We start from the raw sequence: 27,512 nt of genomic DNA, 5'->3' as shown, positions 1-27,512 counted from the left end.
CTGGCAACGGATCTGAGGAGTGTGGCTCGGGCTTGTGACCAGGTGCGGCGACATCGACGGGCAAAAGCAAGTGCAGATGGGCAAGTAACCTCCTCTTCCTGGCTGGCAAATAGAGGAGGCTGGTATCCATAAACACAATGGAAAGGGGACATACCGATGGCAGAGCAGGTCAGAGAATTGTGTGCGTACTCCACCCATGTCAATTGCTGCGACCAGGAGTGGGGGTTGCGTGAAGTCATGCATCGCAGTGCCTTCTCGAGCTCCTGATTAGCCCGCTCTGACTGCCCATTGGATTGGGGATGGAATCCGGAAGTCAGACTGACTGTGGCTCCCAGCAGGTGACAGAACTCCTTCCAAAAAGCGGAGGAGAATTGTGGACCACGGTCAGAAACTACATCCTTTGGCAGTCCGTGGATCCGGAAGACGTGTTCCAGGACCACCTGGGCGGTCTCCTTGGCGGTTGGGAGCTTGGGGAGGGGAATGAAGTGTGCCATCTTGCTGAAACGGTCAACGATGGTGAGAATGACGGTCATGCCCCTTGAAGGGGGCAGCCCTGTGACAAAGTCAAGGGCGATGTGAGACCAGGGACGTCTGGGCACAGGCAGGGGCTGCAGCAATCCGGCTGGGGGCTGGCAGGACGACTTGTGTTGGTTGCAGATGGGGCAGGCTTGGACGAATTCCCGTACATCCTTCCTCAGAGAGGGCCACCAGAACCTCTGGGCGAGCAGGTTGTAAGTGCGGGTGGAGCCAGGGTGACAAGCTAGGCGGGAGTCATGTCCCCACTGAACGACCTGGGACCTCAGGTCTTCGGGGACAAAAAGGCGGTCAGCTGGGCAAGTGCTGGGACCTGGCTGGTTACGGAGAGCCTCCAGCACCTGTTCCTCAACAGCCCAGGTCAGAGCTGCAACGATGCAGGGACTTGGCAGAATCGACACAGGGTCCTTGGAGGGGGTGTCATCCTTCTGGAATTGACGGGAGAGGGCGTCTGGCTTGGTGTTGCGTGATCCAGGCCGGTATGACAGAGTGAAATTAAACCTGGTGAAGAACAGGGCCCAGCGGGACTGCCTGGAGTTCAACCGTTTGGCCGTGCGGATGTACTCCAAGTTCTTATGATCGGTCCAAACGAGAAATGGAATGGTGGACCCCTCCAGCCAGTGACGCCACTCCTCCAAGGCAAGCTTCACAGCCAGCAGCTCACGGTTCCCTATGTCGTAATTGCACTCAGAGGGGGACAACCGACGTGAGAAAAAGGCACAGGGATGGAGCTTCCTATCCTCCGCAGCCCACTGAGAAATCACAGCACCAACTCCCACATCCGAGGCGTCCACCTCCACAATGAATTGCCGGTCCACATCAGGCATCTGGAGGATGGGAGCGGAGGTGAACCTCACCTTGAGGGTACTGAAGGCCTTGTCGGCTGCTGGGGTCCAGGTGAAGGGTTGCTTGGTGCTGGTTAGAGCAGTGAGAGGGGCAGCAACGGTACTGTAGTTCCGGATAAACTTCCTATAGAAGTTAGCAAACCCCAGAAACTGTTGCAGCTTCTTTCTGTTCTCCGGAACTGGCCATGAAGTGACTGCTGATACTTTGGCAGGATCCATTTGGATACTTCCCTCTGCCACTATGTACCCCAGGAAGGCCACTGTCTTGACGTGAAACTCACATTTCTCTGCCTTGGCGTAGAGGGAATTCTCCAGAAGACGATGAAGGACTTGCTGGACATGGCGGGTGTGTTCAGACAGGTTTCTGGAGTAGATTAAGATGTCATCCAGGTAAACGAAGACAAACTTGTTTAACATGTCCCGCAGTACATCATTCACTAGAGCCTGGAACACAGCAGGAGCATTGGTGAGGCCAAAAGGCATAACCAGATACTCGTAGTGGCCTGTTGGTGTATTGAATGCGGTTTTCCATTCATCTCCCTCCCGGATCCGCACTAGGTGGTAAGCGTTTCTGAGATCCAACTTGGTAAAAACAGTGGCTCCCTGGAGCAACTCAAAAGCAGAGGTGAGCAGAGGCAGAGGGTAACGGTTTTTCACTGTGATGTCGTTGAGTCCCCTGTAGTCGATGCAGGGGCGAAGAGATCCGTCCTTCTTCCCCACAAAGAAGAAGCCAGCACCAGCAGGAGATGAAGATGAACGGATTAATCCTGCGGACAGAGAGCCATTGATGTAGTCCTCCATGGACCTTCTTTCAGGAGCAGACAACGAATAAAGACGACCCTTTGGAGGAGCTGTTCCAGGGAGGAGGTCGATGGCACAGTCGTACGGTCGGTGAGGGGGCAGAGATGTGGCTCTTGCTTTGTTAAACACCTCTCTGAGACCATGGTAGCATTCTGGGACATTGGAGAGGTCAGGAGCGGAGTTAGTAGGTACTGGCCGAGGGGGTAGTGCGGCAGCAAGCAGGCAGGTTCGGTGGCAGTCCTCTCCCCACTCCCTGATCACCCCGGTCACCCAGTCGAGCTGAGGGTTGTGCCGGCGGAGCCATGGGTAACCCAGGATGAGGGGTTGGCCTGGAGAGGGGAGCAGGTGAAACTGGATAGTTTCTTGATGGTTTCCGGACAGACCCATCGAGACCGGGGCCGTGACATGAGTGACCGATCCGAGTAAGTGTCCGTCCAGTGCCCGGGCAGGAATAGGAGGTGTCAAACGGAGGTTCTCCAGTCCCAGTTGGCGTGCCAGCTTGATGTCCATTATGTTGGCTTCGGCGCCAGAATCCACCAGAGCAGCCAGGGTGTGAGTTGAGTCAGAGAGGCGGAGGTGAACTTGCAGCAGGGGTTTGCGGTCGGAGGACTGGATGGTCATTGAACTCAACCGGACTCCCTCTATGCCCGGTGAGCTTCGGCCCTTTAAAGGGCAGGTTACCACACGATGTCCATCACCTCCACAATAGAGGCAGAGGTTTGAGGTGAAGCGGCGCTGGCGCTCTGCAGGAGTGAGAGAGGCTCGCCCAATCTCCATAGGCTCAGACTGATCAAGCTGACCTGGGTGAGTGGCAGTAGATGACAGGAGCCCAGTCGGATCTCTCCGAATGCCGGTAGTAGGTGGACCTTGGCGCCCCCTCTCACGACGACGGGTCTGTATCCTTCTGTCGATCCTGACAGTCAGTGCGATGGCTTCATCAAGAGTGGAAGGCAGTTCATGGGAGACCAACTCGTCCTTGATATAGTCAGCCAAACTATGGAAGAACGCGTCCACCAACGATGGTGTGTTCCAAGAACTTCGTCTAGCCAGGGTTCGGAAGTCGATGGAATGGTCTGCGACTGTACGTCTGCCTTGTCGAATACTGAACAGTTCACGAGACGCCTCTGCGGTGGGTGAATCCAGGTCAAACACCTTCAGCATCTCCTCAGCAAACAGGTCGAAGGTTGCACATGCGGGGGTTTGACGTTCGAACTCTGCTGTTCCCCAGAGTCGAGCTCGGCCCGTCAGGTGAGTGATGGCATACCCAACTTTAGCCCCCTCCGTGGCGAAGGTCCTTGGCTGCAAGGAGAACTGAAGTCGGCAGCTAGTCAGGAATGGCCGGACCTGGGTTGAATCGCCGTTGAACCGCTCGGGGTTTCCAATCTTGGGTTCCGGAGCAGCGGCTGCAATGACCGGGGCAGGTAACTCGGGGGCAGGGCTGGTGGGCAGACTGGCTGGGGTAAGGTTGGTGAGGAGTTGAATGATCATGGCGAGTTGTTGTTGCTGCTGCTGGAACTGCTGCTCATGCTCATCGGTTTCCATGTCGGGGAAAGTGTGCGCTGAGTCCATAATGGTCAGATCGTACTGTCACGGTTCAGACAGACGACCAGAGGACCACAATTGCGTCACACCAGAAAGTTTATTAAACTTAAGGGAAAAGGGAAGTAGGGAGTGAATGAAGGCTCCAGGGGTAACAGGGATCCCGTCCAATGTGCTGGGTCTGTGCCCCCCCCAGTGGCAGCGGTGCGTCCTATGAAGCCGGTGGTGGGTGGTCCAGAAGTCCTGGGGGGGGGAGACACAGACACAACAGGGCGGAATGAAACAAGGCAGCAGTACAGTTCAAGGGAAATCCAAAATACGTAGTAGCAAGGCAGAAGGCTGGTCAGAGTTACCGGGATTGAAGAGTAGTCAGGAGTCGTAATGGCAGAAGCAGGTCTGGATCTCCTGAGGCAGAAGAGTATCCAAAAAACAGGCAGGTCCGGGGTCACAAAACCAGGGTGAGCCAGAAGCGCGAGCAAACAGGTTCCGGGTGTGAGTTTTGCAGACGATCTGACACCGGAGAGCTGAAGGACAGGGCCTTAAATACTGGGAGAGGTAGTGGGTAATGCAGCGCAGCTGGCAGAGTAATTAGAGCAGAGCAGAGCAGGGACAGGTGGAGCTAGTTAGGCTGAGTAGAGAGAGTGGTGAGCAGAGTGGAAGACAATTAAGGTGGTAACCCGGTGGAGTGAGAGGCCCATGACACATCCCAAACCATCTCATTTGGGTTGAGGTCGGGGGATTGTGGAGGCCAGGTTATCTGATGCAGCAGTCCATCACTCTCCTTCTTGGTAAAATAGCCCTTACACAGCCTGGAGGTGTGTTGGGTCATTGTCCTGTTGAAAAATAAATGATAGTCCCACTAAGCCCAAACCAGATGGGATGGCGTATCGCTGCAGAATGCTGTGGTAGCCATGCTGGTTAAGTGTGCCTTGAATTCTAAATAAATCACAGACAGTGTCACCAGCAAAGCAACCCACACCATAACACCTCCTCCTCCATGCTTTACGGTGGGAACTATACATGCAGAGATCATCCGTTCACCCACACCGCATCTCACAAAGACATGGCGGTTGGAACCAAAAACTCAAATTTGGACCAGACCAAAGGACACATTTCCACCCAAGCAGGTCTCTTCTTCTTCTTGGTGTCCTTTAGTAGTGGTTTCTTTGCAGCAATTAGACCATGAAGGCCTGATTTCACACAGTCCCCTCTGAACAGTTGATGTTGAGATGTGTCTGTGACTTGAACTCTGTGAAGCATATACAGTGGGGGAAAAAAGTATTTAGTCAGCCACCAATTGTGCAGGTTCTCCCACTTAAAACGATGAGAGAGGCCTGTAATTTTCATCATAGGTACACGTCAACTATGACAGACAAAATGAGGAAAAAAAATCCAGAAAATCACATTGTAGGATTTTTAATGAATTTATTTGCAAATGATGGTGGAAAATAAGTATTTGGTCAATAACAAAAGTTTCTCAATACTTTGTTATATACCCTTTGTTGGCAATGACACAGGTCAAACGTTTTCTGTAAGTCTTCACAAGGTTTTCACACACTGTTGCTGGTATTTTGGCCCATTCCTCCATGCAGATCTCCTCTAGAGCAGTGATGTTTTGGGGCTGTCGCTGGGCAACACAGACTTTCAACTCCCTCCAAAGATTTTCTATGGGGTTGAGATCTGGAGACTGGCTAGGCCACTCCAGGACCTTGAAATGCTTCTCACGAAGCCACTCCTTCGTTGCCCGGGCGGTGTGTTTGGGATCATTGCCATGCTGAAAGACCCAGCCACGTTTCATCTTCAATGCCCTTGCTGATGGAAGGAGGTTTTCACTCAAAATCTCACGATACATGGCCCCATTCATTCTTTCCTTTACAAGGATCAGTCGTCCTGGTCCCTTTGCAGAAAAACAGCCCCAAAGCATGATGTTTGCACCCCCATGCTTCACAGTAGGTATGGTGTTCTTTGGATGCAACTCAGCATTCTTTATCCTCCAAACACAACGAGTTGAGTTTTTACCAAAAAGTTATATTTTGGTTTCATCTGACCATATGACATTCTCCCAATCCTCTTCTGGATCATCCAAATGCACTCTAGCAAACTTCAGACTGGCCTGGACATGTACTGGCTTAAGCAGGGGGACACGTCTGGCACTGCAGGATTTGAGTCCCTGGTGGCGTAGTGTGTTACTGATGGTAGGCTTTGTTACTTTGGTCCCAGCTCTCTGCAGGTCATTCACTAGGTCCCCCCGTGTGGTTCTGGGATTTTTGCTCACCGTTCTTGTGATCATTTTGACCCCACGGGGTGAGATCTTGCGTGGAGCCCCAGATCGAGGGAGATTATCAGTGGTCTTGTATGTCTTCCATTTCCTAATAATTGCTCCCACAGTTGATTTCTTCAAACCAAGCTGCTTACCTATTGCAGATTCAGTCTTCCCAGCCTGGTGCAGGTCTACAATTTTGTTTCTGGTGTCCTTTGACAGCTCTTTGGTCTTGGCCATAGTGGAGTTTGGAGTGTGACTGTTTGAGGTTGTGGACAGGTGTCTTTTATACTGATAACAAGTTCAAACAGGTGCCATTAATACAGGTAATGAGTGGAGGACAGAGGAGTCTCTTAAAGAAGAAGTTACAGGTCTGTGAGAGCCAGAAATCTTGCTTGTTTGTAGGTGACCAAATACTTATTTTCCACCATAATTTGCAAATAAATTCATAAAAAATCCTACAATGTGATTTTCTGGAAAACATTTTCTCAATTTGTCTGTCATAGTTGACGTGTACCTATGATGAAAATTACAGGCCTCTCTCATCTTTTTAAGTGGGAGAACTTGCACAATTGGTGGCTGACTAAATACCTTTTTCCCCCACTGTATTTGGGCTGCAATTTCTGAGGCTGGTAACTCTAATGAACTTATCCTCTGCAGCAGAGGTAACTCATGAGAGCCAGTTTCATCATAGCGCTTGATGGTTTTTGCGACTGCACTTGAAGAAACTTGAAATGTTCCGTATTGACTGACCGTCATGTCTGAGCTGTTCTTATTTTAGCTGTTCTTGCCATAATATGGACTTGGTCTTTTACCAAATAGAGCTAACTTCTGTATACCCCCCCCTACCTTGTCACAACACAACTGATTGGCTGGTAACTCTAATGAACTTGTAACAACACAACTGATTGGCTCAAACGCATTAAGAAGAAAATAAATTACACAAATTAACTTTTAAGAAGGCACACCTGTTAATTGAAATGCATTCCAGTTGACTACCTAATGAAGCTGGTTGAGAGAATGCTAAGAGTGTGCAAAGCTGTCATCAAAGCAAAGCGTGGCTATTTGAAGAATCTCAAATATAACATACATTTTGATTTGTTTAACACTTTTCTGGATACTACATGATTCCATATGTGTTATTTCATCATTTTGATGTCTTCACTGTTATTCTACAATGTATAAAATAGTAAAAATAAAGAACAACCCTTGAATGAATAGGTGTGTCCAAACTTTTGACTGGTAGTGTATATATATAATTTACCCTGCCCCCACCCCAATGGACATTTATCATGCTGAATACATTTACATTTTAGTCATTTAGCAGACGCTCTTATCCAGAGCGACTTACAGTTAGTGAGTGCATACATTTTCATACTGGCCCTCCGTGGGAAACGAACACACAACCCTGGCGTTGCAAGCGCCATGCTCTACCACCTGAGCTATACCCCACCACTAGTCAGCTACCTGTTCCCCCTTCCCCCCTAGACTTCCTATTGGTAGATGGGGAACAATTTTAATAAAACAGACACTGAATATCCCTTTGAGCATGGTGAAGTTATTGATTACACTTTGGATGGAGTACAGTGCCTTGCAAAAGTATTCATCCCACTTGGCATTTTCCCTATTTTGTGGCATTACAACCTGTAATTTAAATGCATTTTTATTTGGATTTCATGTGTAATGGACATACACAAAATAGTCCAAATTGGTGAAGTGAAATGAAAAAAATAACTTTTTTCAAAAAATTCAAAAAAATAAATTCCGGAAAAGTGCTGCATGCATATGTATTCACCCCCTTTGCTATGAAACCCCGAAATAAGATCTGGTGCAACCAAGTCACATAATTAGCTAAATAAAGTCCACCTGTGTGCAATCTAAGTGTCACATGATCTCAGTATATATACACCTGTTCTGAAAGGCCCCAGAGTCTGCAACACCACTAAGCAAGGGGCACCACCAAGCAAGCGGCACCATGAAGACCAATGAGCTCTCCAAACAGGTCAGGGACAAAGTTGTGGAGAAGTACAGATCAGGGTTGGGTTATAAAAAAATATCAGAAACTTTGAACAGCCACGGAGCACCATTAAATCCATTATTAAAAAATGGAAAGAATATGGCACCACAACAAACCTGCCAAGAGAGGGCCGCCCACCAAAACTAACTGACCAGGCAAGGAGGGCATTAATCAGAGAGGCAACAAAGAGACCAAAGATAACCCTGAAGGAGCTGCAAAGCTCCACAGCGGAGATTGGAGTATCTGTCCATAGGACCAATTTAAGCCGTACACTCCACAGAGCTGGGCTTTACGGATGAGTAGCTAGAAAAAAGCCATTGCTTGAAGTAAAAAAGAAGTAAACACATTTGGTGTTCGCCAAAAGGCATGTGGGAGACTCCCCATACATATGGAAGAAGGTACTCTGGTCAGATGAGACTCAAATTGAGCTTTTTGGCCATCAAGGAAAACGATATGTCTGGCGCAAACCCAACACCTCTCATCACCCTGAGAACACCATCCCCACAGTGAAGCATGGTGGTGGCAGCATCGTGCTGTGGGGATGTTTTTCATCAGCAGGGACTGGGAAACTGGTCAGAATTGATGGAATGATGGATGGTGCTAAATACAGGGAAATTCTTGAGGGAAACCTGTTTCAGTCTTCCAGAGATTTGAGACTGGGACGGAGGTTCACCTTCCAGCAGGACAATGACCCTAAGCATACTGCTAAAGCAACACTTGAGTGGTTTAAGGGGAAACATTTAAATGTCTTGGAATGGCCTAGTCAAAGCCCAGACCTCAATCCAATTGAGAATCTGTGGTATGACTTAAAGATTGCTGTACACCAGCGGTTCCCATCCAACTTGAAGGAGCTGGAGCAGTTTTGCCTTGAAGAATGGGCAAAAATCCCAGTGGCTAGGTGTGTCAAGCTTATAGAGACATACCCCAAAAACTTGCAGATGTAATTGCTGCAAAAGGTGGCTCTACAAATTATTTTTTGTCTTATTTCTTGTTTGTTTCACAAGAAAAAATATTTTGCATCTTCAAAGTGGTAGGCATGTTTTGTAAATCAAATGATACAAACCCCAAAAAATCAATTTTAATTCCAGGTTGTAAGGCAACAAAATACGTAAAATGCCAAGGGGGTGAATACTTTCGCAAGCCACTGTATCAAAACACACAGTCACTACAAATATACAGGTGTCCTTCCTAACTCAGCTGCCGGAGAGGAAGGAAACCGCTCAGGGATTTCACCATGAGGCCAATGGTGACTTTAAAACAGTTACAGAATTTAATGGCTGTGATAGGAGAAAACTGAGGATGGATCAACAACATTATAGTTACTCCACAATACTAACCTAATTGACAGAGTGAAAAGAAGGAAGCCTGTACAGAAAACATGCATCCTGTTTGCAACATGGCACTAAAGTAATACTTAAATAAATGTGGCAAAGCAATTCACTTTTTGCCCTGAATACAAAGTGTTATGTTGGGGCAAATCCAACACAACACATTACTGAATACCACTCTCCATATTTTCAAGCATAGTGGTGGCTACATCATGTTATTGGAATGCTTGTAATCGTTAAGGACTGGGGAGTTTTTCAGGATAAAAAAAGAAACAGAACGGAGCTAAGCACAGGCTAAATCCTAGCTGAAAACCTGGTTTAGTCTGCTTTCCACCAGACACTGGGAGATAAAAAAAACCCTTTCAGCAGACAACCTAAAACACATGTTCAAATCTACACTGGAGTTGCTTACCAAGAAGACAGTGAATGTTCCTGAGTGGCCGAGTAACATTTTGGCTTAAATCTACTTGAAAATCTATGGCAAGACTAGTAATGATCAACAACCAATTTGACAGAGCTTGAAGAATTTTGAAAAGAATAATGGGCAAATGTTGCACAATCCAGGTGTGGAAAGCTCTTAGAGACTTACCCAGAAAGAGTCAGCTGTAATCGCTGCCAAGGGTGATTCTAACATGTATTGAATAATGATATATATGTACACTAGGTGACTAAAAGGGGGCGCTGTGTTGAAGCCACCATGCCTCCATCTTGGCACTCCACCATGATTGTAAAAAATATTTTAGAAGCTATAGAAATTCATTCATGTCTACATTTGTGTTTGCCACATTTATTCTATTAGACACATTAATGCATACTTTTAACATATATTATGTGAGCTAAATACAAAAAAATTATGAACAAATATATAAAAACATTTTCCTTTTAGAGATTGCTAATGTTACCGTCCCCACAAAAATAAAAAATAAATTAAATACATGTAATTTTGTCCTTGTAATTGAAATACTGTAGAATTCCATTCATTCCTATGGAGGACTGCTCATACTGGGGAGTGCCATTATGGCCGACCGGTGCCTTCAAAGTCTCTCAATGGCCAATACATAGCATCAGCAATCCAGGGTTTATATACATGATTGGTATTGACTCAGGGGGTTATACTAATATAGTCAAGATATATTAGTATTTTATATATATATATATATATATTTATTTATTTATTGTTAGCATTTGTTAGCATTTTTCTTCCACTTTGACATTACAGAGTATTTTGTGTAGATTGTTGACAAAAATGACAATTAAATCCATTTAAATCCCACGTTGTAACAACAAAATGTGGAAAACGTCAAGGGGTGTGAATATTTTCTGAAGGCATGTATTCTCATAACTCGCGACCTACACAAAGCTTCAAGTTCCTCTACATGCAGATCACTGAAGACCTGAAATGGTCCCTCCACACCGACACTGTGGTGAAGATGCAAAAGCGCCTCTTCAACCTCAGGAGGCTGATGGAATTCTCACAAACTTCTACAGATGCACCATCGTCAACTGCACTGCCCGCAACAGAGGGTGGTGCAGTCAACCCAATGCATCACCAGGGGCGCATCTCCAGGACATCTACAGCACCCGGTGTGACAGGTGGAAACATAAGAATTTCACTACACCTACTTTAACATCTGCTAATCTGTGTATGCGACAAATAAACTTTGATTTGTCCTCTCACATGCCCAGGGCCCACTTTGGGTCCCGACCCATAGTTTAAGAAATCCTGCCTTAGAGAGAGACAAGGCTCTGTAAACATCTCCAGTCCAACCACATAAAGGGATGAGAGCTTGTCCTTTAGGGACAGTAATGTTTCTCTAAAACAACAACAACAAAACAGTGACATAAAAAGGAAATAGGATTATCGTAAGCATCTGATATCTTGCTAAATAAACAGAGCGCCATGCTTCATTGTGGAGGGAAAGTGGCAGTTTGGAGCATGGACAGGCATAACAACAACAGGTCCCATTCCTGTTTAGAAAGAATAAATCATAAATGCATTGTCATGAGAGATTGAGTATGATAGAAAACCACTGGTGTGACAAGTGGTTTTCGATGTTTAGTATGGGCCTACTATGGTATATTTTTATAAAATGTTATACAGTTCCTAATTTGTGTATTTAAACAATGGGTCAGAATTAACAAAAAAAACACTTCAATTTATGATCCTCAAATCCAATGTATATTTCAGTCCACTTGCATACACAGAGTAGTAGGCTTCTGCTAGATGCCCCTGGCTGCCTGTAGGCTCGGTTGAAGGTGATAGAGAGCGAGGAAGAGAGGGGTGGGAATAACTGACCTGGTTTGAGTGGAAAGAATGTCCTCTGAGTGAAAAGAACTTTCAGGGAGCTCAGCTTACTATCCAGCTAGTAGGTCAAAACTAGGAGTCTGCATGCAGTGGCGTACCACAGTTTTGCTGGGCCCCCCACAATGTCTGAGCAAGCCCCCCCCAACCAACAAACCCAGATTTGTAGGGGGGAAAACAGCTAACTTCCTACAATTCTACACATTTTGCCATGGTGCACAGAGAAAAAGGTGCAGTTTTATAGTGAATCTCACACCATTCTACATATTTTGACATGAGGCTGAGTGAAATTGCTGCTGTTTTATAGCTAATTTCCTGCAATTTTACACATATTGCCATGGGGCAGAAAAAATGTGCCTTTTTATAGCTAATCTCATGCTATTCTACACATTTTGCTATGAGGCTGAGTGAAAATGTTGCAGTTTTACAGGTAATTTCCTGTAATTCTAAACATTAATGCCATGGCTTATGAGGTATTCATATGCTATCTGGGGGGAAGGGGGTCTGCATGTCCATATATGGTACACAGCAAAAATAAGGCTGGCAGGAGAAGAGAAAAAACCCCAGAACCATGGTGCATATTGCCATCTAGTGGACTTCTATACTAGAAAAATGTTAAACTAACAGTGTAAATACTCTAAAATATTTTTTTCTGAAAATGGTATCAGTATAATCACAACCAAATCATGGTCTGGTCAGGGTTAAAGAGCAGGAGAGGTGCATGCCACTGCCTGGTGGCTAAATTAGGTCACACCGGCTGACAAATTCTCAGGTCATGTGTACAGCTGTTTCTAGGAGGGAGGGAGGCAATTTAAAGGCAGCCCTCAATTCAAGCCCTCTGTTCCTCCCACAACACATACTGAGATATTGAATACACAAGCCATTTGTAAGCCTGGCACTTTGTGACCTACTATGCAGTAGGCATCCTGTGCTATAATCACACACAAGTCTTACTGTAGATAAAACTGTAAAATTGACTTTGATGCTCCCAGCCTCTATCTGGGTCAAATTGACAAGAACATCTCCTACAATCTATTTTATGCCCAATTATTTTAAAACAGACTGTAGTAATAAGGGATTTAACAATCCCATGGCAGCATTTCTGGACAGCAGGCAGTTTATTACAGTTGGCAAACAGAATGTTGAGATGTGGAAACTAAATATTTGCCCGTAATCATTTTAATGTAGACTGTGATTTGGCAGTGGCACCGTGCTGCCAATTTAGTTTGATTTGATGGGAATTTGGTCACTAGAAGTAGTAAAAATATGGATTTTCAATGTTTTAATACATATTAAATAGCCCTTGATATAGAATTGCAAAGGTTTTTCCACAACTCAACCATCTTGGGTTTTTGGCTGTATGAAATGCAGGTTCTGGTTCTCACTATATATTACACTCCCTTATGGGCAAAACAGCACTATGTGAACTAATCTTGGGTATTGAGCTTTTCAGATCTACTATAGAAATAAAGGGTAGCTAGACCCTATGATGTATCAAAATTCAACAGGGTACACTATAGATTTTTTATCGGCTACATCATATTACTTATTAGAGCATTCAACACAGAAGTGTTTTTTTTTGTGGCCATTGATACCGGATAATGTTTCCATAAAAAAAAAAACAGGCCAACTCTTATCAGAAGACGACACCAAAATTAGGCTCTGTTGGCTGTGTCGTTTAAAAGTTGTCCATCTGGTCAGCGCAGTACATCTTAGATCCTTCCAGAACACCTACACAAAGCCTGGGCGGTCTTAGTCTGTCGCAGCCAGTCAAGCCCATGAGGCTTGGTTTCAGGGTAACATGACGGAAACTAGAACCAGAATAAAACAAATAGCTTTAACTTCTCACATGGAGAAGTGTTTTATTTGAGAATGGGGATGTTATCAGCTGTTACCAAAAATATGTTTTATTCCTCGGCGAAAGACCAATGTACAGTATATACACATTTTTTTGGAGTCAAATGGAAAATCACTGTGTACACAAAATCACAGAAGTGGATATAATGCACATCTAACTGGGAAGCCGTGAGCTCCCCTTCCAGGACCCCATCGGTTGGCCTCTTGTGAGGGAATAATAGTATATAAGAAACCCCATACACAAACTCCTGCAGTACCTTGATTAGGTTCAAATGAACCGAACCAAGCAGGACATGCCCAGATAGGGCTTTCCAGTTCAAATGAAGAGGCAAATTATGGAAACATACAGGAGTCAAGTTGGAATGGTATTTAGTCATGTTTATGTAACTTTCAAATTCAATGAACCAAACTAAAAAGCAAACTTTTTTTTTCATAACTGTAACAAACTAAAATTTCCACAACAAAAATGTTAAATGGAAAAAGTAAAAAAGAATGGAAAAAAAGTTGAAAGGCAGTTTCAATTAAAGAAAAGTAAAACACAGGATTGGGTAAAGCTTGCATACTCAATTTCAATTATATCAGAAACAAAGCCCTGTATTTATCGACATCACAGTTGACAGAAGAGTATCTTCTGATCAACTGAATCATTTACACCTTCCTTGAGGTTTCTATCACATTTCAGATATTAAGATGTGTCAGAGGGCATGATTTGGAAAAATATATATTTTTTCAGTCCTCTCTCTTTGGTCGCTCATTAAATAACAATCTTTTCTCAAACCCTTTCGAATCCAAAGAAAAAAGAAAAAAAAAAAGCGCTGCCAGCACATTACCACTTCCACGTCTAGATGGGCATGCTTGATCTAATACTCTGATTTGTTTAGATTTAGAAAAGGACTTGTATGTTAAAAATGACCGAATAAGAGTGTAGAAAGACTTGAGGGATTCAAGGCCTAGCACTGATCAGAACTACTGATCATGATAAAATGGCTAAGTAAAATATTGAGAAATTACAAGCATGTAGGAATTAGAGCATTTGACATGGCAGGATTTTGCATTGTCACCCTCAACCATGTATGTGGCACACAGACAAACAAAACCCACAAGAATTGGACAACAACCTTTCTGCACACTTCAGAACCCCTCCCCGTGCCCAGCAAAAAAACAATTAAGTAGGTTATTTTTATGTCAAAGCCAGAAGACTACTTTTCTACTAGCTAAGAAAGATTTAAGTGATAGTTAGCCTAGACATTATATTACAAGAACCAAGGAGATATCCCCTTGCAAGAACAAAATGTGTAGCCTTTCCAATCTCATCTTGCCCGCCCCCCCTTCCCATCATCGTAAGTATGGAAAACAAGTACCCCTTCACCCTTTTCGGTTTACTTGTGACCCCCCTTGCTGGTTTTGAATGAAACCTGCAGGACCTTGTCCCCAAGGCGGTAACCGTTGAGGCTGGCGATGGCCATGGCCGCCTCCTCATAGTTGGTCATGGTGACAAAGCCGAAGCCTTTGCACTTGTTGGTGTTGAAGTCACGGATGACCTTGACATTGGTGACGGCTCCGAAGGGCCCGAACATCTGCCACAGGATGCCCTCGTCAGCGTCCTGGCCCAGGTTGTAGATGAAGATGCACCAGCCGGCCGTGGAGTTCCCCTCAGCACTGACCGTAGACATGCCGCTCATGTGGTCTACACTCATCGGAGAGAATCTGCCAAGGGCACAGAACAAGGGTTCTTCAAATACTACTCCATAGATGCCAGTTTAAAATAACCTACAAACATAAGGTGCAGGCCTGTTGACCTTGGAAATATCTGACAAGTACTAAAAGCGAACAAACAAGTCAGGGGTCTAGGTCTCTGGGGTTCTAGTCTCGACTCCCCGGGTCACAAAAATACCCTTGCTTAACAACATTTTCTTTTACATTTTAGTCATTTAGCAGACGCTCTTATCCAGAGCGACTTACAGTTAGTGAGTGCATACATTTTCATACTGGCCCCCCGTGGGAAACGAATCCACAACCCTGGCGTTGCAAGCGCCATGCTCTACCAACTGAGCTACATCCTCCACTCACTATAACAGGGGTTAAACACTACACAGACTCATTTCCTAGAACTTTAAAACACTGGCAGTTTGTCTACTTCACTTCTTTAGTCTACTCTCTGATCACTCCAGATTGCCAAGTAAATAAAACAAATGCTGACAAAATTGGTGTCAAACCATGCAAGTCTGAGTAGCATGGAATAACATACCATCTAACAACCGGGCACTGACATGCATTGTGTAGTGCAGTCGGCCACTCACCTGAATCTCTGGGCCTGGTGGTGTACTGGGCCTCCAAAGCGGCGACCCTGGTTGTGGTAGAGCTGGTTGATGAGCTGGGAGTTCTTGGCCTGGTTGGGGTTGGCAGCAAACTTCACCGTGATGGGCTCCGAGGCCCCAGGGGGTTTCTGTCCGTTCAGGTCTTTGATGGCGTCCTCCGCCTCAGCCCGTTTGTCAAAGCGGATAAAGGCCACACCCCTGGACAGGCCTGAGAAGCAAGGGGAGGAAATGGAGAAGCAATTAATGGAATGGGCTAAAGATGTCCCAATTTTTTTCTGCCCTAATAGTTAGGATTTGGAGAGTGTAAAGTCCACTTGAATGGCATCCTTTGTGCTCATTTAATTGAGTCGCACAAATATTTCTCATTCTGGCTGTGCCTGCCTACCTGAGGCCTGATCAACCAAGACACGTGAGTTGATGATGTGGCCATAGCGTGTGAACATATCCTCCACGTCTTTCTGTGTCATGGTCTTGGGCAGCCCACTAATGTAAAGATTGGCATCCTTAATACCGTCAGAGCTCGGCCTGGCGAAGGACACCTGATGAGGAGACGACAAGTCAGTTTCCATTCTGAGTGCAATTTATAGGGAAAACATTTATTCAAAAAAATAATGCTTTGGAATTAATTTCACAATATTACAAACATTAGACCATTTTAAATCAGATTCTAAATCTAAATGTCTCGTATTGATATGTTTGAAAAACTTTAAAGCGAAACAAAAAAGTACAAACAATATTAAAATCATGTCACATCGCAGAGCAAGATTGCACATTGCTGAGCAGCTACTTAATTAATCAAAGACAATTATAATTTCTTAAAATGGATCCATTTGGAAAAGTTAAAAGCTATAAAAGGAAAATAAAAAATTAAGAATAAAATGTAATTGTAAATTATGCAGGGATTTGATTCGGCACAACGTCACACTCTAGCAAAAACCAACTCTGCAATAACCAGTAGTGTTAAATCAAAAACAAAAGTAGTCTGAACAAAATGAATATAAGCTTCAGTATAAACATGTGCCGAAAATAAAACCATGTCAGGTTACCCACACAGGCCAATTGCTTCAATCAAAAAATTCAATATTACATGATTGTTTAAGTAGACGTTACCCAAATACCTTCATATGCTTTTGCAAATAGACACTTTGCAGGAGGGCTCACCCTCAACTGCCCAGGGACTACTTGAGAAACATATCACATCCATCAGTTGAAACATGAAAACACCTTATTGCACATTACCTTGATAGTTTTAGACTGTAGTCTCAGCCCATTGAGGGTATTGATAGCCCTTTCTGCATCACTAGCGTTAACATAGTTAACAAATCCGTACCCTAAACTGTGGCCTAGAGAAAAAAAAGGGGGAAAAAACAACAAAATAAAATAACAAAAGTTTGTCCATATTTACAGATTGGATACCAGTCTTCCACAGGAGATATCGGTACAATGCATGCATTTTGGCAAAAACATTTGCAAAGGAAAACATTTTCTGCAAAATATGGCTCAAGAAAAAAAGACCCACTTTGAAAGTGTAAATTAAAATACATTTTTTAAATAGAAGGGAGTAACAGCCTCTTATAATAACAATAGATTTAAAAACTTTGGTATCAAAATTATCCACGGGGTCACGTTAAAGCAGGATTCTGAAAAGATCAAATGCAGAAAAGTACTTTCCTCCGGTGTAGTTTTTCTCCAGTAGTAGGTTAAAATGCAAGACTAACTTCAAGTAAAACATTAGCAAATGTAGCAAGCTACATTCTTTCATTGATAAACATTAGCAGTATGCTGGCCATGCATCATTTTTGAAAGAAATACCTTAGCTTTTCATTGTAAGCTAATCTACAGTGAGGGAAAAAAGTATTTGATCCCCTGCTGATTTTGTACGTTTGCCCACTGACAAAGACATGATCAGTCTATAATTGTAATGGTAGGTTTATTTGAACAGTGAGAGACAGAATAACAACAACAAAATCCAGAAAAATGCATGTCAAAAATGTTATAAATTGATTTGCATTTTAATGAGGGAAATAAGTATTTGACCCCTCTGCAAAACATGACTTAGTACTTGGTGGCAAAACCCTTGTTGGCAATCACAGAGGTCAGACGTTTCTTGTAGTTGGCCACCAGGTTTGCACACATCTCAGGAGGGATTTTGTCCCACTCCTCTTTGCAGATCTTCTCCAAGTCATTAAGGTTTCGAGGCTGACGTTTGGCAACTCGAACCTTCAGCTCCCTCCACAGATTTTCTATGGGATTAAGGTCTGGAGACTGGCTAGGCCACTCCAGGACCTTAATGTGCTGCTTCTTGAGCCACTCCTTTGTTGCATTGGCCGTGTGATTTGGGTCATTGTCATGCTGGAATACCCATCCACAACCCATTTTCAATGCCCTGTCTGAGGGAAGGAGGTTCTCACCCAAGATTTGACAGTACATGGCCCCGTCCATCGTCCCTTTGATGCGGTGAAGTTGTCCTGTCCCTTTGCAGAAAAACACCCTCAAAGCATAATGTTTCCACCTCCATGTTTGACGGTGGGGATGATGTTCTTGGGGTCATAGGCAGCATTCCTCCTCCTCCAAACACGGCGAGTTGAGTTATATTTACATTTTAGTCATTTAGCAGACGCAATTTTTTTTTATATAGTTGATGCCAAAGAGCTACATTTTGGTCTCATCTGACCACAACACTTTCACCCAGTTCTCCTCTGAATCATTCAGATGTTCATTGGCAAACTTCAGACGGGCATGTATATGTGCTTTCTTGAGCAGGGGGACCTTGCGGGCGCTGCAGGATTTCAGTCCTTCACGGCATAGTGTGTTACCAATTGTTTTCTTGGTGACTATGGTCCCAGCTGCCTTGAGATCATTGACAAGATCCTCCCGTGTAGTTCTGGGCCGATTCCTCACCGTTCTCATGATCATTGCATCTCCACGAGGTGAGATCTTGCATGGAGCCCCAGGCCGAGGGAGATTGACAGTTATTTTGTGTTTCTTCCATTTGCGAATAATCGCACCAACTGTTGTCACCTTCTCACCAAGCTGCTTGGCGATGGTCTTGTAGCCCATTCCAGCCTTGTGTAGGTCTACAATCTTGTCCCTGACATCCTTGGAGAGCTCTTTGGTCTTGGCCATGGTGGATGATAAAGAAATGTGTGAGTAAGATATGACTAAAATGTCACACTCTCAGTTAAACTAATAATGTATGACTAATTAGTAGACTACAGCTTAGAGAGTTAATCAAATGTGTTTATATCCCAGCAACAGAGTATTTGTGTTTTGTAATTAGGCAAGAAGAAGTGCAAAACGATTGAAACCAATAACAGGAGACTGGTTCCAAAAACACACAGGGAAAGGGGAGTGAAAAGGATTGCAGGATATTGTGAGGACGGCGATAACTAAAAAATGCAGCCTGCCCGAGCAAGGAGTAGACTATGATAAGAACACGTGTGTGTGTGTGTGTGTGTGTATATGTGACCTGATGGTCAGGAGAGCAGAGGAAAATCACATGAGCTAAACCCAGGTGCGAGCTTACAAGATGTGTACGGTGGAAAAATACAGGCCGCCTAAAGCGGGGTGGGATTTTTCCTCTGACGTGTGTGTATAAAAAGATTGTACGACCATTTTGTTGCACAGCGCTCTCAAAGAATAAAGGCTGACCATTGCAGGATTGGGTCTTTGTTTAATTAATTTCTGGGAATTATTCAAAGATTTAAGAAGTATTTGACTTCAACCATTGAGATAACAAAATTCTCGTGATAGTGGAGAGTTTGGAATCTGATTGATTGATTGCTTCTGTGGACAGGTGTCTTTTATACAGGTAACAAGATGAGATTAGGAGCACTCCCTTTAAGAGTGTGCTCCTAATCTCAGCTCGTTACCTTTATAAAAAGACACCTGGGAGCCAGAAATCTTTCTGATTGAGAGGGGGTCAAATACTTATTTTCCTCATTAAAATGCAAATCAATTTATAACATTTTTGACATGCATTTTTCTGGATGTTTTTGTTGTTATTCTGTCTCTCACTGTTCAAATAAACCTATCATTAAAATTATAGACTGATAATTTCTTTGTCAGTGGGCAAACGTACAAAATCAGCAGGGGATCAAATACTTTTTTCCCCCCTCACTGTATTTCTGAAAGCTAATGCCTGATATCGAACAATTAAATAAATAAAAAACCTTGAACGCCCTCGTTCCAATAAATATTTACACGTTACAATTTGAAACTAAATACAAGAGAAAACTAAATAGAATTCCATTATAACTGGTCACCAAAGAAAGGTATTTAATGCTTGGTTTTACAATATGGAGTTATCACCAAATCTAATAACATGGAGCAGCCATAATGCCCAATGAAACAAGAAAACAACCGCAAAGACCATGAACAGAACTCCCCAAAGACCACCATTAAAAGAGATACTCAAGTAACGAAAGTTTAAAGAACAGAGGTAACAAGGTGTAAATATAGCACAGAAAAACAGGAGTAAAAAACAACAAAAAGACTATCCTTGATCCCAACACTAAATCAGGTAGTCTGCAATTTACAAAAATACTCTTAGTATCGAATAAATTAGGTAAAATAATTTTAGGAAGCACGCGGGAGTTTCATACAAAGTCAAATACAATTACGGTAACCAACAGATACCACATTGAATTTACAGACTAGTAATCAAGAAATAAAATATTGGCACAGTCAAACAAAAATATGTGATGTCACATTCAACATCAGACTTTAGTAGTGGAAAAGAAAACGAAGAATACATGTGCAGACAGACACTGAGAAGGCCGGGGCCATGAATCTCCTTCTTATGGACAGTGATTAAAGTAAATGAACTGAGGTCAAAAGAAAAGGGTTTGGACTCACTCTGGTTTTGGTGATAGGGATTACCTGCCACTTTATCGCGGATGAGTTTGGCAGACTCCACCTCGCCGATGCTGCTGAAGAGGCTCCTCAACTCATCCTGGCTCATGTTTTGGGGCAGGTAATTGACGATAAGGTTGGTTTTGGCATCTTTGGGCTCATCTGCCATATGTTCGTCGTAACCGTTATCGTAAACTACTTGCTATAATTTCATGAGAACGGGACGAGAGTAAGTGAGCCATTCTGAAGACAACCTTATCAAGGGTGATAAACAGTCATCTAGTTCTGATCATAGAGAATGCTGCCCATGTTCCAAAAGAATCAGACATGCAAAACAGAATTCTTTCTCAAAATACAGCCAAAGTTGAATAATCTGTGGATTTACCTTTATGTTAATTGAACCCTTACTTCCATGTCGTTGTGACTCCCTGTTGTCACCCTGACAACTCTGTACCTCACACACCTGCAAGAGCAACACTGGTTAATTTACAATCCTCTGACGCAGACAACTGAGCACTTGACACCATTCCACTCCTTTTTCCAGTTCTTGTCCATTTCACAACAGTCATAATACAATGCAGGCCTAAACTTCTAAGCAACAGCACAATGCATCCCAGTAGGCATACAACATGATAAAGACGTATTTTACTGGTTGAAATCTGGTCGGGACGTCTTATCACAGCCAGATTAATAAGTATTTTTCAGGACGTCTTAATTTGGTTGATATCTGGTTTTTGATTGATATCTGATTGAACTACTGCCCAGTTATCCACACTGAACAAACATACAAACACAACAATTTCAAAGATTTTACTGAGTTCATAAGGAAAACAGTCAATTTAAATAAATTCATTAGGCCCTAATCTATGGATTTCACATGACTAGGAATACAGATATGCATCTGTTGGGAAAGAAAGAATGAAGTATCTGGTGTGACCACCATTTGCCTGATGTAGCATGACATCCTTTTTGCATATAGAGTTGATTAGGCTGTTGATTGTGGCTTGTGGAATGTTGTCCACCTACTCTTCAATTGCTGTGCAAGGTTGCTGGATATTGGCGGAAACTGGAACACGCTGTCGTACACGTCGATCCAGAGCATCCCAAACATGCTCAATGGGTGACATGTCTGGGGAGTACGCAGGCCATGGAAAAACTGGGACATTTTCAGCTTTCAGGAATTGTGTGCAGAACCTTGCGACATTAGGCTGTGCATTATCATTCTGAAACATGAGGTGATGGCGCCGGATGAATGGCACAACAATGGGCCCCAGGATCTCGTCACTGTATCTGTGCATTCAAATTGCCATTGATAAAATGCAATTGTGTTAGTTTTCCATAGCTTATGCCTGCCCATACCATAAACCCACCATGGGGCACTCTGTTCACAACGTTGACATCAGCAAACCGCTCGCCCACACGATTCCATACCCGCTGTCTGCCATCTGCCCGGTACAGTTGAAACCATCCATGAAGAGCACACTTCTCCACAGTGGCCATCAAAGGTGAGCATTTAACCACTGAAGTCGGTTACCACAGCAAACTGCAGTCAGGACAAGACCCTGGTTAGGACGACGAGCACGCAGATGAGCTTCCCTGTGACGGTTTCTGACAGTTTGTGCAGAAATTCTTCAGTTGTGCAAACCCACAGATTCATCAGCTACCCGGGTGGCTGGTCTGAGACGATCCCGCAGGTGAAGAAGCCAGATGTGGATGTTCTGGGCTGCAGTGGTTACATGTGTTCTGCGGTTGGGAGGCCAGTTGGACGTACTGCCAAAGTTTCTAAAAAACAACAACGTTGGAGGCAGCTTATGGTAGAGAAATTAACATTACATTTTCTGGCAACAGCTCTGGTAGACATTCCTGCAGTCAGTATGCTAATCGCATACTCCCTCAACTTGAGACATCTGTGGCATTGTGTTGTGACAAAACGGCACATTTTAGAGTGCCATTTTACTGTCCCCAGCCCAAGGTGCACCTGTGTAATGATCATGCTGTTTAATCAGCTTCTTGATATGCCGCACCTGTCAGGTGGTTGGATTATCTTGGCAAAGGAGAAATTCTCAATAAAAGGGATGTAAACAAATTTGTGGGCAGAAAATTGAGAGAAATAAGCTTTTTGTACATATGTAACATTTCTGGGATATTTTATTTCAGCTCATGAAACATGGGACTAACACTTTACATGTCGCGTTTATATTTTTGTCCAGTGTATAAACGCGATCACCTCATGTTTCAGCATGATTATGCACAGCCCCATGTCGCAAGGATCTGTACACAATTCCTGGAAGCTGAAAATGTTCCAGACATGTCACCCATTGAGCATGTTTGGGATGCTCTGGATCGATGTGTACGACAGTGTGTTCCAGTTCCCTTCCAATATTCAGCAACCTCGCACAGCCATTGAAGAGGAGTGGGACAACATTCCACAAGGCACAATCAACAGCCTAATCAACTCTATGCAATGGAGACACGTCACGCTGCATGAGGTAAATGGGGGTCACACCAGATACATTTTAGTCATTTAGCAGACGCTCTTATCCAGAGCGACTTACAGTTAGTGAGTGCATACATTTGTTTTGTTTTTTTCATACTGCCCCCCCGTGGGAATCGAACCCACATCCCTGGCGTTGCAAGCGCCATTCTCTACCAACTGAGCTACACAGGGCCCATACTTCAAATAATCCCCCCCCACCCCCACAGATGCATATCTGTATTACCAGTCATGTGAAATCCATAGATTGGGGCCTAATTAATTTATTTAAATTGACTGATTTCCTTATACGAACTGTAACTCAGTAGCATCTTTGAAATTGTTGCATGATGCGTTTATATTTTTGTTCAGTATATATGAGAAAGTTGCTCTTTTTTTAAGACATCTAAGCTATAACTGCCTAGCTTTTAGCCAGCTGAGTCCACAAAGTTTCTTCAGGAATATCCTTTTCTAATCTCAAATTGATAAAGTTGTAATGTGCTGATTCTCTTCACTGCAGATCTGACCCATCACACCACTCTTCAAGAGGGCCGCTACGCTCCAGATCGCCTTCTGTGCTTAGAGGTCATTGATGAGGATCTATCCCACCACACCACTCTTATTAAATCATTAATAAAATAAAACAATGGGACTTTATATACTTGGTGTCCCAGTATTTCTATGTGTGTAATGTCTGTGGGTGAATTATTAAACAATTACTGCAGATGTGCAAAACAATTTTGCATGTAGATTTGTTTTTGCCATTGCTTGATCTATTTTCAAATGTAAGAATATATGTTTCAGATTCCAACTTTAATTGGTGACTAGGAAAATAAATATAAATGCAATGAACAATGTTTTCAATATCCAACTTTATCCTCCACAAATCTTTTTACACTAGGTAATAAGCTGTAGTCAGGTGGTCATCACCAGGTTATGATGAAGTCTTAACTATGACCAGTACATTCAATAGCACAAAATACACAAGTCAGAATTATGACCAACTGGTCGTATGGTGGCCACAAAAATACGTCATATTCTGGTCAGTAAAAATACGTTTTAATAAAAACTTCCCTTTTCAACCAGTTTGCGACCAGAATAAGACGTATTTTCAACCTGGTTTTGCTCACTGGGATAGCTACAAAATAACTTCAAAAACGTTTGATAGAGCCACTCACTTTGAGATATCTGATGTGTCCCCTTCTGACTGCCATGTAGATGCTTCACAAATGCAGATGCTGAAATAAAAGTAGCTAATAAAAATAGTAATTAAATTGTTGCCAGCAGCACAGTTACAGTCACCAACGATCTGGATAACATGAGAACAGCCTAACCAGCTCTGCTAGGGCGAGTAAAATGGTCAGAGTGAGGTGTTCTCTCATTTGTGTCTGGAAGTAGCTAGCAAGCTAGCCAACGTTAGCCAGATAGTTGGGTATTTGACTGCCATTGTGAGGTCAGAACGCTCGGATCAACCCTACTCCTCGGCCAGAGCGTCCAGTGTGCGCCCTGAACGCTTCGAGAGCGAAACGCTCTGAATTTATGAACAGGACAATCTGGCAAACTCTGAATTTACGAACGCCCAGAGCGTTACTCCAGATTGAATTTACGAATCCATCCCAGATTGAATTTACGAAAAAGCCCTATGAATCATTTGTTCCCATTATAAACGACAGGCTGTGGTCCATCTTGGTTTAGTTATAAAAAAATATTTGATTCAAGCTACTATTCACCAGCTCTACAAGCCTTATGTCAAAATATGTCCGTTACTCACCAAATATGCCTGCAACTATTGTAATTTACTGCCGTTACGCCCGTTATGTAGTTCCAAAAATGGTCTAGCTAAATAAAAATGTACTACTGTCCTTACGCCCGGTATTTACTTCCAAAAAAAGCTATATATAAAAATGCACAACAACCGATTTTTTAGTATGCATTGTTTTTGACCGAAAGAGGTAAAAAATAATAATAATAATGCATTTACATTTTTTTCGGTTGCTTGAAAAAATGTATTTAGACCTTTTTTGGGAAATACATACAGGGCGTAAAGACAGCAAATGACGATCGTTGCAGGCAGTGCAGGCATATTTGGGAGCCAATGAGCTCGATCAAAAACGTGTTTATTGCTCTATTTGGCGCGATATCTGCTCAAACTGCATGAAGTAACGTCGGTAAACTAACTAGCTAACGTTAGCCAGCACACTTCGTGAGCGTGACAGCTTCGGACAACGCGAGGACGAAATGAACTCGCCAGCCAGATAACGTTAAGACGTAGCTAACTAGTTACTTAGCTATCTTTGGTAGTACGCAGTTAGCTAACTAACACCAAAGATGGTGGATAAATGAAGATGGTTCACTCAGGCAGTTTACCATTGAAAAGTTTGTCTACGTAATGCCCGGTGGTGGCTCTCAGACACCAATCATGCGATAACAACTGTGTCTAGTCTACTTAGGTCATTGACTTCCATTGAAACCATAGACTGTAAAAAATGGATTAAACAGAAAATAAGTAGGGAGTGGGATGTCTCGTTTCCCCTCACAGTCTCTGGCTAACACTATTAGCTAACTAACTATCAATGCACGTGTGGCAGATGTTTAGAACCCATGTGCCTTGCATTAGTAAACACCGCAGACAATAAGAGACGGTAGGAAGTAAATAGGTTGCTTGATATTTAGGTAACGTTAGTAAAGACAAAGCGTTCGCTAGCTGGCTGGCTACTACTAGGCCGGTTTGTCATCGTTAACGTTACATAACTTACTAGCTAGTTACATCTGTGCACGAATGGGAAAGATAGCTAGGTCACTAAATACATTGTCATTGGATTAACGTACCTGCTTTACCGCTACTCCTGTGATTAATAATAGGCCGAAAAACGGACCTGTACACGGAAACCAGTTTAGAAGCAAATCGGCGGCGACCTGGCTAGCCAGCAATTTTTTTAATCTTCCGTCCAATAAAAGTCAAACACCGGTGGAGCTAACACGCGCAATCGTGTAGTTGCAACCCAGTCTCTCATTAACTATGAACTATATGTACAAATAAGCCCAATGTTTTCATGGACTAATAGAACAAACTCATTACGCCAAAAGACCTCTGACGCTACGCCCCTTCTGAATTCCTTTAAACTTGATGCGCGCTGAGTTTGTGCTATTAGTTCAAATAAACATAACTGCTTATTTGGATGTAGCTAGCTATTTTACAGTGAGAACGCAAGGTAAGTTATCGGACAAGAATTTAGAAATAATATAGTATTTCGGCCCGCATAACTCTAAACTCTTATTTTATTTCAATAATTTACGCATATTGGTTCACCTTGTAGACAGGAAGTGATTCGCTCTGGCCAACTGCATCTTGTATGCTAACGTTAGCGTTTTGGTTCCGAGTGAACGTTGTGCCTATTTAGCTAGCTACTCGCTGTTATTAATTATGTAAAAAGACAATCAATAATATCAATCGTTAAGCACATGTAAATCATTTTTTGTGAATTATTTAGTTATTTATTTATTTACTTAATAGTGGCGGGCTGTGAGTGACGGACTGTGAAACTCAATCTCCCATGATTCCGTAGTACCGGAACTGACTGTTTTATCATTTGTACCGGAACTGACAGTGTTGTGTTCGTTCTTATTATACCTCAGTGGTTGTGTTGAATACCTTACCCAACTTAAAATAAGCAATTACTCTGCATATAATACATAACATATAATAAACAGAATAAACTATTTTGCATTTTAATTAGATCCTTGATGGTGTACTATAGCTAGTTTATTTATGGCCTGTATGTGTCCCATATAAATATGATTCCATAGTTGCACTGGTGTCTGCACATTTAAAACTGTAAACTGTAATTTTATTTTTGCTGTCTGAATATCAATTGTGTAAATGTGAATATACAAATATAGTTAATAAATAATAATACCAGCATTGCTCGCACCTAAAATTTGAATGAATTAAAGCAGATCAAAAACATTTGAGTGTTGACTGGGGAGGCTTTGCCTTTTGCTTTTGCACAATATAACACAGTCCCACAAGAATGAAAATCATCCATCCACAATATATACCAATTTACTTCTGTCTTGTGTGAATCTACTATATATATTTGATTGTCGTTTTGGTATTTGTTTTTCTGCGTTAACATACAATAATGTTTATGTTAAACCAAATAGAGAAATGAGCAAAGAGCAGGATTTGGCATGGGTGGGATTTGAGGAGGTACTTCGAAAAAGCTATCTCACAGAATTACACTTTCAATATGTAGCTGTAAGTGATATTTCTTCCCATTTCCCCAGTATATTTTTAGGGCAGTTGAATTGTGGGTACATACCACAATGTTGTTGTGTTCTAATTTAATCACAGTCAGATTCCCATTCTATGTTTGATTTTAAT

At 43.0% G+C, this 27,512-nt stretch overlaps 1 protein-coding gene across 3 annotated transcripts; it reads right to left on the bottom strand.

Annotated features, from left to right (window-relative positions):
- Positions 1-13,458: 13,458 nt before the first annotated feature.
- On the bottom strand, positions 13,459-26,449 carry LOC311131129 (ELAV-like protein 1). Of its 3 annotated transcripts, none has more exons than XM_084163951.1 (8): positions 25,958-26,449; positions 24,307-24,381; positions 21,041-21,118; positions 20,659-20,857; positions 17,041-17,144; positions 16,187-16,340; positions 15,784-16,009; positions 13,459-15,190 (listed from the first exon to the last, which is right to left on the bottom strand). In XM_084163951.1, the coding sequence occupies exons 2-8, from the start codon at positions 24,340-24,342 to the stop codon at positions 14,863-14,865; spliced, it is 1,125 nt and encodes a 374-aa protein (XP_084020077.1). In that variant the 5' UTR covers positions 24,343-24,381; positions 25,958-26,449; the 3' UTR covers positions 13,459-14,862. The 3 variants fall into 3 exon arrangements, with proteins under 3 accessions (XP_084020077.1, XP_084020078.1, XP_084020079.1); XM_084163952.1 differs by having other exon boundaries at positions 24,307-24,366; positions 25,958-26,447; XM_084163953.1 differs by having other exon boundaries at positions 20,683-20,857; positions 25,958-26,405.
- Positions 26,450-27,512: the final 1,063 nt, after the last annotated feature.

Source organism: Coregonus lavaretus (genome assembly GCF_964263955.1).
Source record: "Coregonus lavaretus genome assembly, chromosome: 6".
NCBI lineage: Eukaryota > Metazoa > Chordata > Actinopteri > Salmoniformes > Salmonidae > Coregonus > Coregonus lavaretus.
The sequence above is the reverse complement of the archived record's forward strand: the minus strand, read 5'-3'. Positions and strand labels throughout refer to the sequence as shown.